At 38.8% G+C, this 20,234-nt stretch overlaps 1 protein-coding gene across 21 annotated transcripts in view; it reads right to left on the bottom strand.

Annotated features, from left to right (window-relative positions):
- The window catches only part of kcnma1a (potassium large conductance calcium-activated channel, subfamily M, alpha member 1a), a 263,693-nt gene that overhangs the window by 117,333 nt on the left and 126,126 nt on the right, over positions 1-20,234 (bottom strand). For all 21 annotated transcript variants that reach the window (XM_055170797.2, XM_055170791.2, XM_055170796.2 and 18 more), the window contains exons 4-5: positions 642-735; positions 420-531 (exon numbers count right to left, since the gene is read on the bottom strand). In XM_055170797.2, coding sequence (XP_055026772.1) covers positions 420-531; positions 642-735 — 206 coding nt within the window. The remainder of the gene's footprint in view (positions 1-419; positions 532-641; positions 736-20,234) is intronic.

Raw genomic sequence — 20,234 nt, 5'->3', positions numbered from 1 at the left:
ACACCAGCACACCATTATGCCACTGAACACTGTTCAGTTCTACTAATGACAGCACTTCTATTCCTCTACAATTAAAGCCCCATGCCAACAGAACAGATCCAGAATCAGCTCTAACCAACGCTCCCTCCAGCTCTTCTTCACTTAAGCCCTACTGTCACATATGCCATTTGTCGAGATTTCCAGCAGTGACATTTCATAGCTATTCTTGGGATTCCCTGAAACAGCAACTGACAACCGACTGTACCGGCTTGGCGCAATAATCATGAAATCTCCTGTTCAAACATTTGCCCTTGTCTCATCCTCGGTTTGGCCTTTATCTCATCTACCTTCAGACTGCAGCTGTTCTTGTGAATGAACACCAGTGTTAACTGCATCCCTGGAGTGAAGAGATTGAAAGGAGATCAGGTGAGGAGGCTTACCTAGCCAGCTCCTGTTCAGATACACCGACACAAAGACGGGCGGTACGGTGAAGAAGTCCACCACTGAGTTCACCTCCAACCAGAACCACAGCTTGTCGTTGGCTGCTATGAACTGAGAGAAGAAAGAAAAATGGATAATGGTTGTTGTTATTACAAATCAAGGAAGCATTTGTTACAGTAAACAATTAAAAAGTGAAATGTGAAAGTTAAATATGCACGTACCCGTAGTCCAAAGTAGAGTAAGAAGAACACGTTGAATGCCATGTCAATCTGTAAAGTGAAGTCTTTGTAGAAATTCTGACATGACTCTATAGGACTATGGGAAAGAAAATAAAAGTTAATTTATGTTAATCACTAAAAATAGGAGCACCATGTAAATAACAGGTAAGCAAGTGAAAGGAATATAACTGATGTGTTTATGTATATATGTTGATTTATTCTGTCCAATATTTACCCAGCATTGGGTTAAAAATAACCCAGCAGAATTTAGATTGCATGTTTTCTTGTAAATTAATGTACCAATGGAAGTAATTTGATCCAACACGTTTTACAGTGACTCTACATAAAGGCTTCATACTGAGAAACATTTATATATTTGAAGAGTTTCGTTGCAAAACGAGATAACCACTGTTTTTTTTAATTGTTCAGAAATCTCGTTTTTAGGTTGTGCATTCCAATTAATATCAATGCAACTGCAGCTGGTTTGTTTTGATTTAAACCTTCATAACTTAAAAAATACAGCTAAGTAGCACCATAAAACAAAATAATAACATCATAACATAATAATAAACATGTTTTGACAATGTTAAAAAATGGATTTATCTAGTTTTGCTACGAAACTCTTCATTTTCAGTAGGAGAAAACCACCACATCAGGACAACAGACTTTATATAATTCAGGAGCCGATCCTCCCTATACGCAGGGAACGCAAGCTGTGTAGGGCCCTGAACCGCTAGGGGGGCTCCTTGCTCTTTACTTAACTTGCTCTTAAAGCAATATTTCACTTTGAAATTAAATTCTGATATGTTTTAGCTTACCTCAAGGGCATCCAAGATGTAGGTGTCTTGGTTTCCGCCTTAGTTTCACTTTGATGTTTTTAGGTCAAACCGTTGTTGTCTGTCAGTCATATAATGCAGGTCTATGGTCAGAGAAGTCCAAATTGAACAACTGTCCATCGTAAGTACACATTGATGGCCTAAGACACGAAACGAGCGGTTTGTGTGAGAAAACGAACACTATTTATATTGTTTTTGCCTCTTGTACACAACCACGTCTGTGCTTAGTCTGCGCTTGCGCCGGAAGTGATCTCCTGGATGAGTTCGCGCAAGCATATGTAATTGTTTTCTTTTACGTCGGTTTAAACATCCCGGATGAGCGCAAATTAGTACAATGTCTATTAGCTGTCTTACATACACTCTCTGTTCTGTGTAAACAATGAGTGACGTACAGGCGCGAGAGATCACTTCCGGCGCATGCGCAGACTAAGCACAAACATGGTTGTGTACAAGAGGCAAAAACAATATAAATAGTGTTCGTTTTCTCACACAAACCGCTCGTTTCGTGTCTTAGGCCATCAATGTGTACTTACGATGGACGGTTGTTTAATTTGGACTTCTCTGTGCATGCTCTTTGAGGTAACGTTTAGTAAGTGACCATAGACCTGCATTGTATGACTGACGGACAACAACGGTTTGACCTAAAAACATCAAAAGTGAAACTACCGTGGAAACCAAGACACCTACATCTTGGATGCCCCTGATGTAAGCTAAAACATATCAGAATTTAATTTCAAAGTGAACTATCCTTTTAACTTAACTTGCACAGACCAATTGGCGAGTGACATCATTGTGCTGCAAGAGCCATTCGAAAACTTAACAAGCTGTCTGATCTCACAATACTTTAATTCCAGTTGTCAGTTATCGACATGCATCTTGATATATGGGTATGGTTTTAAGCTATTGGTCTGGAGCAAAAATACATGAAGGTGAAGTAAAAAGATTTAGAATATTTCAATGTTTTAAATTCTTATTTAGTCTTGAGGAACCATGCAATGGATTTATTACACTCAGACCAAATCTCCAGATTCAATATTAGTCCAGTGTGTTTTGTTAGAAATGCTTGTATGCATCAATAATCAAAATCTTGCAGAAATAAAGATATAAACACATTTATTTATGCAAGCAAGCAAGCAAGCAGTTCTGTGACTCCTGCTGGCATTTTAACCCTCTGGGGTCCGACCCTTTTGGGACACTGTCAGAGGTTCTGACATGCTCTCACGTTTGGTCTTTTTTCAGTTGCTTTAAAACACATTTATGGCTAATATCACATAACACTGTATTCACAAACTGTGCTATAATAATATGTAAGATAAATGTATGTACATGTTTGTATTTTTAAGTAAATGAACCCAGGGGGTTAAAACAATGCACATTATGTTCAAAGTTTGCATATTTGGAGAATAAGTGTTGTATTTTTGTATGGCTACCTCTAAAGTAAACTATATATCGATCATGCCTTAGTTTTTAAGCAAATTGGAAAATCTGTTGAGTTGTTTGTTATAGTTTTTCTGACCGCTATTTTGGATTTACACCAAAAACACATGTCAATGTTATAATTAGGAAATATTCTGATGAGTGTCACAGTAATGTCCATACATACAGCTAAGATAATATAACATGTTTTGGTTAAGATTTTGTTTATAGCTACATTTAAGTAGAAACAGTGAGCAGGTTGTTATGAACGCGCTGACAGGGCCCCCTCACAAAGTTGCTTAGGGCCCCCAGAAGTCTAGGATCGGCTCTGAGCACAAGCCACCTTCAATTGTTGAATTAAAATATATATATATATATATATTAGGGCTGTCAAAATTAACGCGTTAATAACGCGTTAACGCAAATTCATTTTAACGCCACTAATTTTATTAACGGAGATTAACGCAACGCGCAATTTCTGTTTGACCCTGGTCCAGCCCATAGTTGAATGAACAGAGACGCAGACAAATGTGACTCTCTCTAAATGAGTAAAAGGTTTTCATAGAAATAAGAACATTAAGCAAATTGTCTACCAAATCCAATGCTCTAAATGCTCGTTGGACATCTGATACGATCTTTATTTATACGTCTGAGAGGTGTAACGTTACCGTCCTCCGGCTAATGCTTAATCTAATACAAAGATGCGTCTCAATTCATTTTGGTTTCGCTTTTATGCATGACTTAGAAAATAGACTGCGGGACTTGCTTGATGTTAAAATAGTCATTAAGAGAGATAAAGTTCGGTACCTGATTAATGTTAAAGAGTTATTAAGAGCGACAAGACTCAAAAGCGATCCCCTCACGCTGACTGACTGATATCTGAAGCGCGTGCACACAGACGCGCGAGTGCGCGACCCGGATATATAGACATCAACACAAAATTACAGTTTTACAAATATCTGTTTTGATAAGAATTCACGCAGGTAAGCTCTATAATCTGTTATGTTTTAAGTAAATGTTTGGTTAACTGTTGGGTAAAACTATCTGATGTGTAACATTATATTAGATCACTTAGATTTTAAGCAGTCTGTCTCAATGTCAATCAAACAAAAGGAAAAAAAGTTGAACATACATTGATGATGTTTTTGCTTTGTGTGTGCTAAATCTATTAGTTTTACCAGTGATTTTAAGGTATTGATGTGGTAATATAATGTATGGATGTGGAAATGTTTGTGGTAATTTGACTCTTTCAACTTCAAACACGTGTAGTTCTGTCATATTTTGTTATATTTCAACAAATCATGCATTGTTCTATGTTTTAATAGAGAATGTCAAAATATGAACAACTATTTTTTTAAAATTTGCTAATTCCGACTCAACTTGCCAGCACATGTCACAAATGATGCAGCAGCAAACAAAAATGGAGAAAGAAAAATCTTCTGAAAGGAAAATTCATATACAAAACAATGGCTGGTGATTCTGTTAAAATGTAAACAGGCTGTTGTTAACATACATTTGCATCTATATATGTATATATGATTAGAATATTAAAAACCTGAAAAGTGTTAAATTAGGGTAAATTTAGAATGGATAAAAATGTGCGATTAATTTGCGATTAATCGCAGTTAACTCATGAAATCATGCGATTAATCTAGATTAATTTTTTTAATCTATTGACAGCCCTAATATATATATATATATATATATATATATATAGCTAGTGCTGGTCCATTCAATAGAACTGAGATGGTTAAAACAACCACTAAATGATTCAATTAAGTTAAAAGGTTTCATTTCATTTCAAGCCATAAGAGTTTGAGCTGAGGTTAATGTGGTGCTGCATCTTTAATGACATTATCATTGATCTCATGTAGGAAGTTATTTAGCAACCAGTATTTAAATGGAAATACAAAATCATTTTATTTAACCAGAACATTTTTAATGATATACTTATTTTATCCCATAATGGTCAATAACAGGTTTGTATTATGTTACAATTAGCTGCGTCACAAAAAACCTGTCATCAACACGTGAATACTGTGTGAAACACACAAACACCTGATCCTTGGACTCAATGTCACTTTACACTGTGCAATTACATGAGATCTCCTGACACGTGGCAACCAGAGAAAAAATATTCATGCTCTGAAATCGGTAACACTCTTCTCTATAGACCAGTGGTTCTCAAACTGGGGTCCGGGGCCCCCAGGGGGGCCGCGAGATGGTGCAAGGGGGGCCCCAGTTTTTTAACATTTTTATAAAATACATTAATTTATCATGAATTCTGTGAAATTAAACCTAAAAAAAATAATAAGGCAGCACTACTTTGTATAATTTAAGGTTTTGTTTAATTAAAATGTGAAGTTTTAGAACAGTTTTTTGTCATAAATTTTCTTTGGGGGGGGGGGGCGCGAAGGAATGCACCTTACACAAAGGGGGCCGCACGCTGAAAAAGTTTGAGAACCACTGCTATAGACCATCTTAGGGCCTGAATGTTGTCCTCCAGCATGTCACAAGAAGACCTTTCAGACCCTTAAATACATCTGGGCTGCTCTCAGGTCAGCTCACAGTAAGCCCCCATGTCCACCGGAGTGTTTTTTCCCATTTCCACCATTTTTTTAAAGAAATGAATGCTTATGCTCAAAAAATCCCCTGCCATTATTGCCCCACGTGCTAATAGGGTCAAACATCCCATTACAAATCCTGTTAACCCCATTGTTTCTAAATATCACTGCACATTATACAGTGTATAACAACTAAGGTGAACTAAGGAATATAAAAGAGGGTGATAGCTTGCACGGGTGAGCAGGTTGTATTCTCAGTGAGGAACTCTGGGTAAGGAACCACTGCTGGAGCCTGGAGGGCGATGGGACGGCACACAGCAGGTCTAGGTTAATACAACAGCGACTGATTTAGGCCAAGGCACCGTTGCTAAAATAAGAGTGATTTAGCACTTGCAAGGGCATTCGACAGCTAAAACTTCAGTCAGGACTCTAAAAATAACCTTTCTGCTTTAATTCCTCCCTGAGGTGCTCTCTGTGTGCTCTTCTAAAAGAGGAAAACACACAAAGCAATGCCCCTGTGTTTTTATCCTCTTAATGAAAATGTGGAACTAAAATCTCTAAGCAGGGAAGCTGCAGTCGATGTTTGCAACAATAGTCGTAGCAAACAAAAGGAATGAGCCAGGGGCGTCGCTACACCCCTTTTACTGGGGCACGTGCCCCAGTGTAAATCTTTTGTGCCCCAGTGTAAATCTCAAGTTTAAATTTGATCAGTTATCTAGTGTATTCATTTACAAAGATAATCACGGCAAAAATGGATCTATATGCAATGTAGTTATGTTTGTTACAATGCAGTGTGTTATATTATGCAGTTATGTTAGTCACGCTTGTAAAAGCGGCGCACAGACGCATACAAAGTCCAGGTGGCGCCACGCGATTGAAATCGCTTATAAAAACACGACATAACTAAAGTATTTTTCTATATAATAATAATAATAATCTTATTTTGACTCAATCACTATTGCCGCGTGTAGCCTATATAGACATGAATGTTTTGTCCAAAGCAGGGAAAAGGAAACGAAGCAGAAAGGAGAGATGATGAGTTTAAGGGAGGACTACATCCTTACCCAGTCTGGTCTAAACATAAGAGGAAAAATCTCAGGAAACCCTCTATCAAGTCTATTAAAATGCATTGTTGCTGAGAAAATCAACATATGTATTGTTCTGTATTTTTAGATATGAAATTAATATTTACAATATTTATAAACAGTTAGCAGTACTATGACTGAGATATTATTTTAGTAGCCGTCATAAAATGACTTGTTTCTTGAAATAGTGTTATTGTAAAAATGTTCTTGTAAAAAGTTATTAATCATTGTAATCATTGTATAATGTTAAATGCAAATTTGAAAATAAAATATTTTCTCTGCTGCCATTATTTCCAAACATTTATGCTACCAAACATGTTAATAATGTTAAGTATAAGAAGATGATACTAAAATATTTTTAAATAGGCTACATGTTTATCTTTCCCAGAACTTTTTGCAATGTAGGAATAGTGGGTTAAGCCAAGAAAATTGCAAGTGTTGCACACAGCTGGCTTTCAAAAAAGTCTGAAAAAAATAGGGGGCCTGTGCCCCAGTAGAGCTTTATGTCTAGCAACGCCCCTGGAATGAGCTAATCTTCAAAGAACCATGTTGAATTTTCCATTCGGTTCTACCAAATTATAATGGCATATGAACAAATGCACTTGCAACGGGAGTCTCCCACATACACAGCAGAACATAAAAATTGCAAGGCTGGCAAATGGCATTTCTTATCTATTTATTGATTAAGCCCCACAATAAAAACCGTGCTGTATGCAAATAGCTATGGAAGCCATCAAGATTTTTCTTTTAGTGATAAGACCCCATTACTGTGAAAAGCTGCAGAGTCAGACTGGCACAGTCTAAAACCTTCATCCCTTTGTGAATAAATGACATTGACAATGTGGCCTCCTTAGCAGAGACATACAGCAGAGCTTCAAGGGCCTTTCATTGCTCTAATTTGTGGTAGGGTTGGGCATACATATAATTCATATATATATATATATATATATATATATATATATATATATATATATATATATATATATATATATATATATATATATATATATATATATATATATATATACTGTATATATATATACTGTATATATATATACTGTATATATATATACTGTATATATATATACTGTATATATATATATACTGTATATATATATATATATATATATATATATATATATATATATATATATATATATATATATATATATATATATATATATATATATATATATATATATATATATATATGAATTATATGTATGCCCAACCCTACCACAATAATTTATATATATATATATATATATATATATATATATATATATATATATATAAATTATTGTGCCAACATATTACCATATTTTCTGGACTATTAGTAAGACTTTTTTTCATAGTTTGACTGGTCCTGCGACTTATAGTCAGGCACGACTTGTAAGTATGAATACATTTTGACATATATGAACCAAGATACATCATTACCGTCTACAGCCGCGAGAGTCCGCTATATGCTGCTCCTGTATTTATGTAATTCAATTAATTCAGTGATGTGAAATGACAAGTTTGCGAACTTGATGTGTGTTGGCTTGTTCTGTTTATTTAGCATTTTCAGCCTTCCAGGTATATTCTGTATGCTATTGTGTATCGTATAAATAACTGATAATGTTACATTAATGTACGGACATCTATTCAGCCTGCTGTTCTGTGTGCTATTGTTTGGTTGAATAACTTGCCTTTCCAGATTAAATATCTGTTCTTCGACTTGGATTTTGTGAAAAAAAATAATTAATAAATGAAACATGTAGTCCATTGCGACTTATATATGTTTTTTCGTCTTCATGACACATTTTTGATTGATGCGACTTATCCTCCGGAGTGACTTAGTCCGAAAAATATGGTAATTTAAAAATGAAGAAAAAGCAACCCGAATAGATGTTAATGTAATGTAGACTGACTCGGTGGAGTAGTTGAATCCATATGCAGAGATTTATTAGTAGCAGAGGTACAGATAAGGGCAGAGCAGAGAATCGTAATCCAATATACAGGCAGAGGTTCAATAACAGGCAGGAAATCCAAATAGCAAACAGTTCCAAAACGTAATCCAAAATACAGGGTCAAAAACAGGCAATGAATCATACACGTGGCAAACAAACAATGGCTATAGAAAACGCTTGGTAGAGACAGGGATAAGCTGGCAATACTTCGCGACATTTTGGCATTAACCTTGGGCTTTTAACAGATATCAACAGGAAGTGGAGAGAGAGGAAGAGCAAAGTCAGTAATCAGGCGATGGCGCCCTCTGGGTGTTGGATGAATGGGTAGCGGGTATTACAGAATCCCCCCCCTTAAGAACACCTCCTGGTGTTCTTCGTGGACGCCCCCTTGGTCGTGGTGCTGGACGATCGGGATGTGCATGGTGGAAGTCTCGGGTCAAAGACGGATCCAGAATGTCCTTGGCAGCTACCCAGGATCTTTCTTCAGGACCGTAGCCCTCCCAGTCCACTAGGTATTGTAGCCGGCCCCCCCGCCGTCTGGAATCCATGATATCCTTAACCAGGTAAGCCGGAGCTCCATCAACATCCAGTGGCGGGGGGGGTTCCCTCTCCTCAGAGGTAGTACCAGGAGCAGGTTGAGCAGGTTTCAGTAGTGATACATGGAAGGAAGGAGAGATACGATAATGAGCAGGAAGCTCCAACCTATATGTCACTGGATTTATTTGTCTTAGAATACGAAATGGGCCTACATACCGTGGACTAAGTTTTCTGCTGGGTAGCCGCAACCGTAGATCTTTAGTAGATAGCCAAACTCTTTGACCAGGTTGGTAGTTGGGGTGGGGACGCCTCCTGCGATCTGCCTGAATCTTCTGGGCTCTGATCGCCCTCTGTAGTCTCACATGAGCGCTGTCCCACACCCTTTCGCTTCTTCTGACCCAATCGTCCACCGCAGGAACTTCAGAGGGCTCACCAGACCAAGGGAACATGGGAGGTTGGTATCCTAGAACACACTGGAAGGGGGTGAGACCTGTAGATGAGTGAGTTAATGAATTTCTAGCATACTCAGCCCAAGGGAGAAATTCAGCCCAACGTTCTTGTTCCTGGCTACAGTATGATCTGAGGTAGCGTCCTAATTCTTGGTTCAGTCTCTCCACTTGACCGTTTGCTTGAGGATGATAACCTGATGTTAGGCTTACATTGATATCTAGCTGTTTGCAAAAAGCTTTCCATACACGAGATGTAAATTGTGAGCCCCTATCAGACACTATATCTTCCGGTATCCCGTACACACGAAACACGTGGTGAAATAATGCTTGGGCAGTCTCCATAGCCGTTGGTAATCCCTTTAATGGAACCAGACGACATGATTTAGAAAATCGGTCACAAATTACCAGAATCGTGGTATTTCCTTCAGATCTGGGAAGATCAGTGACAAAATCTATTGACAGATGCGACCAGGGTCGTTGTGGAATAGGTAGAGGTTCCAGGAGGCCAGCTGGAAGTTTTCGTGGCGTTTTGGATCGGGCACATACACTGCAAGACTTTACATACATAGACACATCATTAGACAAACTTGGCCACCAAAATTTGTTACGCACCAGTTCCTCTGTTCGCTGAATACCAGGGTGTCCAGAGCTCAGGGATGTGTGTGTCCACTGCAAGATGCGTTGACGAAGATTTTCAGGAACGTATTGGCGTGTTGTGGGGCATTCTGGTGGTGATGGGTCAGTTAGTAGTTCTCTATGAATTTCTTCCATGATATCCCAACGAATTGGTGCCACGATCACTGATGATGGTATAATTGGCCCTTGACAGCTGAAATTTTCTTCTGACTCATATCTTCTTGACAGTGCATCCGCTTTCCCATTCTTGGTTCCAGGACGATACGTGACTGTAAACTGAAATCTTGAAAAAAAAAGTGACCATCTAGCCTGTCTCTGATTTAAACGTTTAGCACTCTTAATGTATTCCAAGTTCTTGTGGTCTGTGATCACCTGAAATGTATGGCGGGCTCCTTCCAACCAATGTCTCCATTCAGATAACGCTTCCTTAATCGATAGCAGTTCCTTGTTTCCCACATCATAGTTCCTCTCTGCCGTTGTTAGTTTTCTAGAGAAGAAAGCACATGGGTACATTTTACCTGGATTACCATGTCTCTGGGACAATACTGCTCCAATGCCCACGTCCGAAGCGTCTACCTCCACAATGAATGGTTGTTCAGGGTCTGGGTGTTTCAGAATGGGAGCCGTAGTGAAACTGGTCTTTAAAGTGTCAAAGGCAGACTGAGCTTGTGGTGTCCACAGTATCCTTTTAGGGTTACCCTTAAGTAAGGAAGTGAGTGGGGCTGCAATGGAACTGTAATTCCTGATGAATCTTCTATAAAAGTTGGCGAATCCCAGAAATCTCTGTAGCTCCTTGACTGTAACTGGATGTGGCCACTCTGTAACCGCCTCAACCTTCTTGATATCCATCTCCACTCCCTGGTGACTGATCTTGTAGCCTAGAAAATTAGTGCTGGCCACATGAAATTCACACTTTTCAGCCTTGACATATAACTGATTTGCCAGTAAACGTGATAAAACCTCCTTCACATGTTGAATGTGCAGCTCACGTGTCTTTGAAAAAATTAGAATGTCATCAATGTAAGCTATAACATAGTGGTTGAGAATGTCTCTGAAAATTTCATTAATAAATGACTGGAATACCGAAGGTGCATTAGAAAGGCCATACGGCATCACAGAGTATTCATAGTGCCCTCTAGTGGTCACAAAAGCAGTCTTCCACTCATCACCTTCTCTGATCCTGATCAAATTGTATGCACTGCGTAGGTCAAGTTTAGTGAAAATGGTAGCTTCTCGTAATTGTTCCAATGCTGATGGAACTAATGGAAGCGGGTACCTGTTCTTGATCGTCACAGAGTTCAGACCACGATAATCAATGCAAGGACGAAGGCCTCCATCTTTCTTTTCTACAAAAAAAAATCCAGATGCTGCTGGTGATTTAGATGGTTGAATGAAACCAGATTCGAGAGCCTCCTCAATGTACTGTTCCATTGCCTGTGTTTCTGGTATAGTTAAAGGGTAGACCTTACTTTTAGGTGGTGAAGAGTTGGGTAAGAGATCTATAGCGCAATCCCAGGGGCGATGTGGTGGTAACTTGGTGGCCTTGGATTTGCTGAAGACTTCCTTTAGTTCCAGGTACTCTGTGGGAATATTCACTGATTCATTGGTTAGAGGGCTTTCAATACTAGTAGTTAAACATGGATAATGTAGTTGACCTTGTAAACAATGAGTTTGGCAGTATGGTGACCATTTCGTAAGTTCCCTGGAGTTCCAAGAGATTTGAGGATCATGGGTTGCAAGCCAAGGATTTCCTAGAACCACTGGGTGTTGAGGTGTATTAGTTACATAAAAGGATATATTTTCGGTATGGAACAGACCAATTTTGACTGAAATGGGAACTGTTTGATGTGTAATGCCCTTTCCAATGGGTTGACTGTTGATGGCAGTGATGTTTATAGGTGGTATACAGGGAATGACGGGTATGTGGAGCTTATGCACTAATTCATGGTGAAGCAGATTTAAAGCTGATCCAGAATCGATTAACGCTGAAACACATTGGGCATACTTGAAGTAAGTGAGAGTCAGCATGAGAGTAAAGCATTTGTTAAGCAAATTAGTGCAATGAATACTCACTTTACTTGATGTAGGTTTATTGGGGCAGAAACGACATTGGTGTCCAGCCTGACCACAATAAAAACAAAGTTTGTACACTCGTCGTCTTTCTCGTTCCTCCATTGACGGTTTGGTGAATCCTATCTGCATGGGTTCCATGTTTTCAGACGAATTCATAGCTGAGGTTGAGGTAGCAAACGGGCTCAATGGGGTATTACGAAGCAGATTATCAATGCGGATGGCCATAGAGATGAGTTCATGTAAATCCATGTCCATATCTTTGCATGCAATCTCTGCCTGAATCTTCGGGTGCAACCCACGCTTAAACATTGGTTTTAACGCTGTCTCGTTCCATCCGCTTTGCGCTGCAATCGTGCGGAAATCGACAGCATACTCTGCAACAGTGCGATTGTTTTGACATAACTCTACCAACTGCATAGACACATCACGTCCCCCAGCCGGATATTCAAAAACTTCGCGGATTTGTTTGCAGAAATACGCAAATGATGTGCGTAGCATCTCGTCCTGATCCCAAACCGCAGAGGCCCATTCTAACGCCTTCCCCGTAAACAGAGACATCACAAATGAACACTTGGTAGTATCACGTACAAAGGCTTCGGGCTGATTATCAAAATATATGGAGCATTGGCGAATAAACCCCTTACATTTCTCTGCAGTACCATCAAATTTATCCGGTAAAGAAAATCTTACCGCCTCATGTCGAGTGGAGGGAAGAGATTGGATATACCGGGTAAGATGGTCGTTTGCGGCTCGGAGTGACGTGAGCTGGGTTTGAAACTCCGTGATCATCTCATTCTGGTAAGCGAATGCGGCCTGTAGTTGCGACATCTCCGCTGGATTCTGATCAGGCGAAGTATTCTGTAATGTAGACTGACTCGGTGGAGTAGTTGAATCCATATGCAGAGATTTATTAGTAGCAGAGGTACAGATAAGGGCAGAGCAGAGAATCGTAATCCAATATACAGGCAGAGGTTCAATAACAGGCAGGAAATCCAAATAGCAAACAGTTCCGAAACGTAATCCAAAATACAAGGTCAAAAACAGGCAATGAATCATACACGTGGCAAACAAACAATGGCTATAGAAAACGCTTGGTAGAGACAGGGATAAGCTGGCAATACTTCGCGACATTTTGGCATTAACCTTGGGCTTTTAACAGATATCAACAGGAAGTGGAGAGAGAGGAAGAGCAAAGTCAGTAATCAGGCGATGGCGCCCTCTGGGTGTTGGATGAATGGGTAGCGGGTATTACAGTTAACTATTTCGATACTGTTTACATAGCATCTCAAGCTGATACCTCAAAAAGCTGGTTGATAAAATGCTACATAGTACATTTTTACAAATTCTAGGCAATGGCTAAATAAATTAATGATACTAAAATACACCACACGCTGTTTCTGCGTATCTGATGTTAATCTGAAGTACCTATAGAGTAGTATTACGTCCTTTCATATTTCCGAAGATTCTTTCATTTTATCAGATTTATAAAAGACAGATTAGCTTTACAGATTCTTTCCGATTATGTACAATAAAAATTAAAAGGAGGTGTTATTAGCTGCAGGAGGAGCGAGTCCAAGTCAACACTTTATACAACACTGACTGGATGATTCATGTTCGTGTTGTTTATTTAATATGCACTTACGTGCCTATTTCCAACATAACACAGATGTCTTATTTACTGCATGCAACTCATGACCCGGCTGGGAGTTTTCAATGAAATTCAGCGTTGAACAAACAAACACTGAGCTCGTTTACATGCACACCAATAATGCGATTATAATGGGATTTTGTCAATACTGCGATTATACTTTACCTCATGTAAACGTAATAATTCGATAAAAATTATGCGATTAAGCTCATAATCGCAGTAAGTATAATCGCATTAAAAGAGGTGGCGTACGTCGTTTTTAATCACAGCATGCGTCCATGTAAACGCTTTAATCGCATTTATACCGCACTAACTGAAGTGCACGTGTGTTTTAGTCACGCACCTTAAGCACAAATTCGTTTTAAACTTGACATTAGGAAGTTTTACATGAATTCTGCCAACACGACTCGCTGTCAGCAGTCTGTCTTCATTCAGAAATAGCTCAAATAACACGACATCAGTGTATTAAACCATTAAGGACATTATAACGATAAATCTATTAGTGACCACATCATAATGATAACTTCATGCTAATTCGCTCAACGAGCGCGGCATTACCTAATATTGGATATTTCTTGAAATAAAAACTTTTTTGCAATTGTTTACATGTCACTGAATGTATGCTGTTCTTGTTGCATTTACACAGCGGGAAACCAGCAGATGTCCTCAACTCGCTGCGTTTGGCGTAACTAAACAATGAATGTACTAGTGTGTAATAATATCTTACCTTTTGGCGTAGTGTGGTAGAAAAAGCATTAAGTAGTGAATTTCACAGAAACTGCATCAGCACTGTATACCTGAGGTAATTTTGTGTTATAGACCTCAGGAATGAATGAGCTTTACTGCATTTAAGTGCGCGTGCACTTCAAGTTAAAATAGATTTGATTGGCTGTTAATGGTTTATCGTTCATCATGTGCCAAAATCGCTATCGTTATAGTTGTTGTGTGAACTCTGCTATTATCTTTAATATAAAAGATTTTTTAAATTATACTTTTATATCGTTTTAATGTGAACGCCCTTTAACTCTTTCCCCGCCATTTACAAGATATCTCGTCAATTAAGAGAAAACGCTTCCCCGCCAATGACGAGATTTTCCGTCTTTCCGCAATACCGCTATTATCCACCAGGTGGCGCCCTTCCGCAACTTTTTAAAACCGGAAGTATTGCCCTATGACAAGCTGCTGCATGTCCGTGTCTGTTTTAAAGATCGCTCTGAATGGGATCTCTATGTAAAAATCCGTCACAAAAATGGAATTATCTCTGCTTTTTGCTCAAAATGTGGTGTTTTTGCAGAAACCTACCCATATTCAAAAGCTGATTACAAAAGAACTACTCAAGGTAGGATGAAACGTTTTTTTTTTTGTTTGAAAGCAGAGGGTCTGTTCTTTCATTTGGTATATTGTATGTTTATATATTTGAAGAAGAACATTTTCTGGAAGGGATTAAACTTTTGTGAAAATCATGAAGAACGCTGGCGCTGGCTGGCAACTTTTTTAAAAAACGCAGGCGGTGAAAGAGTTAAAGGCCCTGTCATATTTATATCTTCATCACGGCACCGGATAATGAAATGCATCCATAACAACGTGTTTGTCATTTAACGTAAGTAAAACAGTGGACCATGTTTGTGAGTTCATCATGTGTGCTCTGCATTGGGCTATGTGTGAATAATCCAAAAATAAAAACTGCATGTAAACCGGAGTGAAGAGCTAGCTCCAGTCATGTAAACATCTTACTGCGATTAAGTCCTTACTCGCATTATTGGAAATAATCGCAGTATTGGTGTGCATGTAAACGAGCTGACTGTAACTTGCCATCCTCGGTTCCTCAGCTCTCCCACTGATTGACGTGTGGGCGTGGTTTCCGGGGGGAAGTGCCCATAAAAAGAAGTGATACGAATAGCGTACCCCTGAAATGTCAGCTGGACCCATAATCAAAAAAAATCTTTCGAAACTTGTACGAACCCTGGCGAAATGCATTCGACACAGAAATACTCTGTAACACGTCCAACTGCTTTTTTTAACACTTAGCATGAGAAAAACAACTCTTAAACTGTGTTAATAAGTCAGAATTCATGAAATACCGTTGAATGTATATTAGATTAATTCTGGATTTTAGAATTTACAACACAATACCCATAGTTACATTTGTGTTATTTTGTAGTTTGGAAGAGTTAACTATTATTGTAAATGTAGAAATCTATTAATAAAGATTAATTTAAAAAGTCTACATGACAAATACAATCTAGATACTTTTATACTGTATTTGCCTTAAAAGGGCATTGAGTGATTTAAGGAAGCTCTAATGTTACTTTAAACATTTACTCCGAGACACACTGAAATTTCTGACATTGAGTCAAGTATTGCAAAGCCAAAATCCACAGCAAACACAAAAATATCAATATATGCAGCATTCAATATATTGCACAGTCTTACTTGCTGGAGAGAGATGTTGCATGTGACAGTGATAACACATTATCAAGATATCAGACATAATAGTTAGTCTAATATTCGTAATAGGTCATATTTTAGCTGTATAGCTTCTGTATTATGCATCAGCTGTAATGCATTATTAGTGATATAATATTAAAGTTTGACATATCAGACGCAGGCATGTGTCACAATACTTGACAAACATGACCAGTCAGTCAGTCTCTCTCTCTCTCTCTCTCTCTCTCTCTCTCTCTCTCTCCAGAACAGGCTGCTGATGTGTGGGAGATTTCAAAGCGTAGGGACGCTGCACTAGAATGAAACGGGTGGATTATTTATCCCTGCATTGCAGTGCCAGGATGTTTATTTCTGTGGCTTCTTAGCAAACTGGCCGTGTATTTCTCTGCCCTTTCACAAAATAGTGTCATAAGGCTTTTCCAGGTTGATACAGCTCAGCCTAAGAGCCTTATATAGAAAACCTACCATTCATTCTGACCAGCTCCTAAAGTAAACCATTTCCTGATCTTACTAAATGAACAATTCATTAAGCCATATCTCGTTTCCCTATTATCAATGCTACTACATGTACATTTCAGGACTCCTTACTATAAGGCTATGGCATGTCTGTGAATGTATGCCGATCACCCAAAATGTCATAAGTGGGACACAAAATAGAGGCATCCCTTAAAGGAGAGCTTCCCTGGTGTTGGCCTACATTTTCTTGCTTTGTTGTTCAGGTTCTAAAAAAAGATGTTGTGATCTAAGGGAAAAAGTACAGACTGCTCCCATTAAGAATATAACAATGAAATGACAATGTTTGGAAAACTACAACCCAGTACTAATATATAATGTTGCACCTGCCTGTTATTCACATAAATGCACTAGATTTTAACATTTCCAAAAGAAAACGTCAGTGGTCTGGTCTTGTGCAAAACTTGCCACAATGTTGTGTTGTAGGTGGACACTAGGGCACACAGTATGAGAAAAAATTAGTGTTTGTGACACAAATGCTCTAGGATGAGTTACTTGCCAAAATGCAATACTTTAAAGAGCACCTATCGTCCGATTCACGTTTTTACATTAGTACTTGTTAGGGATATCATATGCAAAAGGTACAAACACCAAAGTAAACGATGATGCAAGTTATCGTCTTCAATGTAAATCTCTTTTCTTGGACTACAACAAACACATGGATTGTAGGCAACAGTTTACTTCCTGGGATTGGTGATGTAGACAAGAACAACATCATCATAATTCCTCCCGCTTGGACTCACAGCCTGTAAATTAACTCCTGTTAGCATTGCATTGTGAGCGAATCTGTCAAACATGGTAAGGAGCGCCACAATTCCGGCTGATGTCAGAGGTATTCAGGCCAATCACAACGTACAGATTAGCTGGCCAATCAGGGACACAGAGCTTTTCAAATCCGTGCGTTTGTGAAATCTGGAGCTTCAAAAATGTAGGGTATGTGGGAAATAATGTGTTTTTTAAATATAAACCACACAAACAGATTGTATTTTACCAAATAGACAAAATAACATTGTTTTTAGCAATGAACTAGGTGCCCTTTAATAATGATGCTTAAAGGGATAGTTCACCCAATAATCAAATTCTGTCATCATTTCCTCACCCTCATGTTGTTCTAAACCAGTGAAAATGTCTTTCTTCTCTTGAATACAAAAGAAGATATTTTAATAAATGATGGTGAGCACACCCAGTTGATGGAACCCATTGACTTCCATATTTGTTTTTCCTACTGTGTAATTCAATGGTACTGTCTGCTTACCATTACCAAAATATTTTCTTGTGTGTTTAACAGAATAAAAAAAACCAAACAGGTTTAAAACAACATGAGGGTAAATAAATGATGACAGAATTGTATTTTTTTTTTTTTTTTTGAAATATCCCTTTAATTTCAGTGCAACAGGTGCAGACAGGTGCTATGTGGTAACTTCATTATAAATGGCTTCTCTCAACACGGCCGTGCAACAAAACACTCCGTCTTCACTGGAAAGTCCTTTCAGATCTACTCCTGAATCGCAGATCAGTTCAGCTAAAAGTAACAGTGCCCTGAAAAGTGACTCCTGTCACAAGAGGAGGATTATCAGCAGAAACTCAGGGGAGGGTGGTGCTTGGCCACTAGAGAGAGCTGTGCACCCAGAGCGTTGAGTGAAGTGGCCCCCTAAAAGCCCGGTGTGTGTACTGAAGCGATGAAAAGCAACCTCCCACTCCCTCCGCCTGCAATTGCTGCTTTCACCCTTCATCAAATTTTGAGTTACCTTAGGGAGTACCCATCAGTTCGGAATCACTCAAAAATGCCCCACTTGTCTTTAGATAGATTTTTAACGGATGATTACATCGTCCACACGCACAAATGTTGGAAAAATGTGCTGCTAGGTTCACACGTGTTGCGAAGGAAAGGCAAAACCTACCTATAAAAACATTGGTTCATTCCATACATTCTGAACCAGTTGTGATCATTAGCAGCTTAAATGAGTTGTAAGAGTCATCGGCAGATGATCCATTAGCGCTTAGAGTCACATGGTACAAGAGGTCAGATGAGAAGCACCACGGCAGCCAGCTCGGAGGGTGAGAACCCGTGTGTCATTTGCACGCGTTTCTCGACGGTGAGGACAGCAGCGGTGAAAGTTTTAGCTGCCAAGACTCCAGGCTGTAACTCTAGAGTCAAAGTCTATGTAGAATATTAGAAGCTCATCATAGCACCCAGCACTGCTGTCATAACCGGATTTAGAAATGAACCAGATCATGGGAGAGAAGAGGTATATCCAAGATTCATAAGACATATACACATTGACATAATTGTACAGAAAAGTTCCCATTTTCTATACTGCAGTCACCTGACATATGTGCAGGTAACCAATGTTGTATGTAATCTTTTTAAGCTGCCACTGTTAAATCACAGCCCTGTCTTGTTTAACTCTGTAAGAAATTGTTAGATCAGAGCAGGCCTGTCGGGATAACGACTATATTGCTTTAACGCACGATAAGTGGACATGACTACGGTAGTTGGTTTTTTGTATTGTTTTTGAGAGGTGATGTTTTGCCATAGTGTTTACATGTGTGTTTGTTTGCATAAAAATTAATGTCATAAGCATTTTAGCTGATCATTAGTCATTTTAGCTGTCTAATGTCTGTATTGGAAAAGAGGTATATGTGTATATCAAATTCAACCAATGATGAGGCTTAAAGGCGGAGTGCACAATGTTTGAAAGCCAATGTTGATATTTGAAATCACCTAAACAAACACGTCCCTACCCCAATAGAATCTGGACCTTCTTTTAAAAGACCCGCCCCACGCATAGGCAACCCGGCAAGGATGTCGGTTAGTAGACACGCTCCTTACTGCTGATTGGCTATAAGTGTGTTTTGGTAGTCGGCCCGTCTCCTTTACCAAAGCGTTTTTCAAACATTGTGCACTCCGCCTTTAAGACAAAAACAGGGTGCCAGGAATTATATCGCTATCTGAAATATTGCCAAAGATGGCGTTACAGGGATGCAGGAAGTATGGCAAGGGAGACGCAGCATCTCGTTCCCTTCTCAGGAAACAACCGTTACATACGTAACCCGAGACATTTTCATGTGTCAAACACAACTATGCAAAAAAGCATTTTGGTATGAATCAACATTCGCATACAGAAGATATAAGTATTACAGTGAACAGGTTAGCACGTGTGCTTAAAAAGTCTAGAATTTGTATGATATTATCCTACACTATACAGGGAATAATATGGATTTTTTTTCAGAAAACTTGCATGCACTTTTAATGCCCTGTATCTTTGTATGTATATTTTCAAAAACTTCCCAGGGCCTTGAATTTTTTCCCCCTGTATTCACAAACTTTCAAGGATTTCAAGGACCCGTGGGAACCCTGTGGTAAATAAGCCCAAAAATGAAATAGACATGGCAACACTGCAAGATAGGGGTGTGACGAGACACTAATCCACGAGACGAG

This window comes from Misgurnus anguillicaudatus, chromosome 11, assembly GCF_027580225.2.
Source record: "Misgurnus anguillicaudatus chromosome 11, ASM2758022v2, whole genome shotgun sequence".
NCBI classification, from domain to species: Eukaryota; Metazoa; Chordata; class Actinopteri; order Cypriniformes; family Cobitidae; genus Misgurnus; species Misgurnus anguillicaudatus.
The sequence above is the reverse complement of the archived record's forward strand: the minus strand, read 5'-3'. Positions and strand labels throughout refer to the sequence as shown.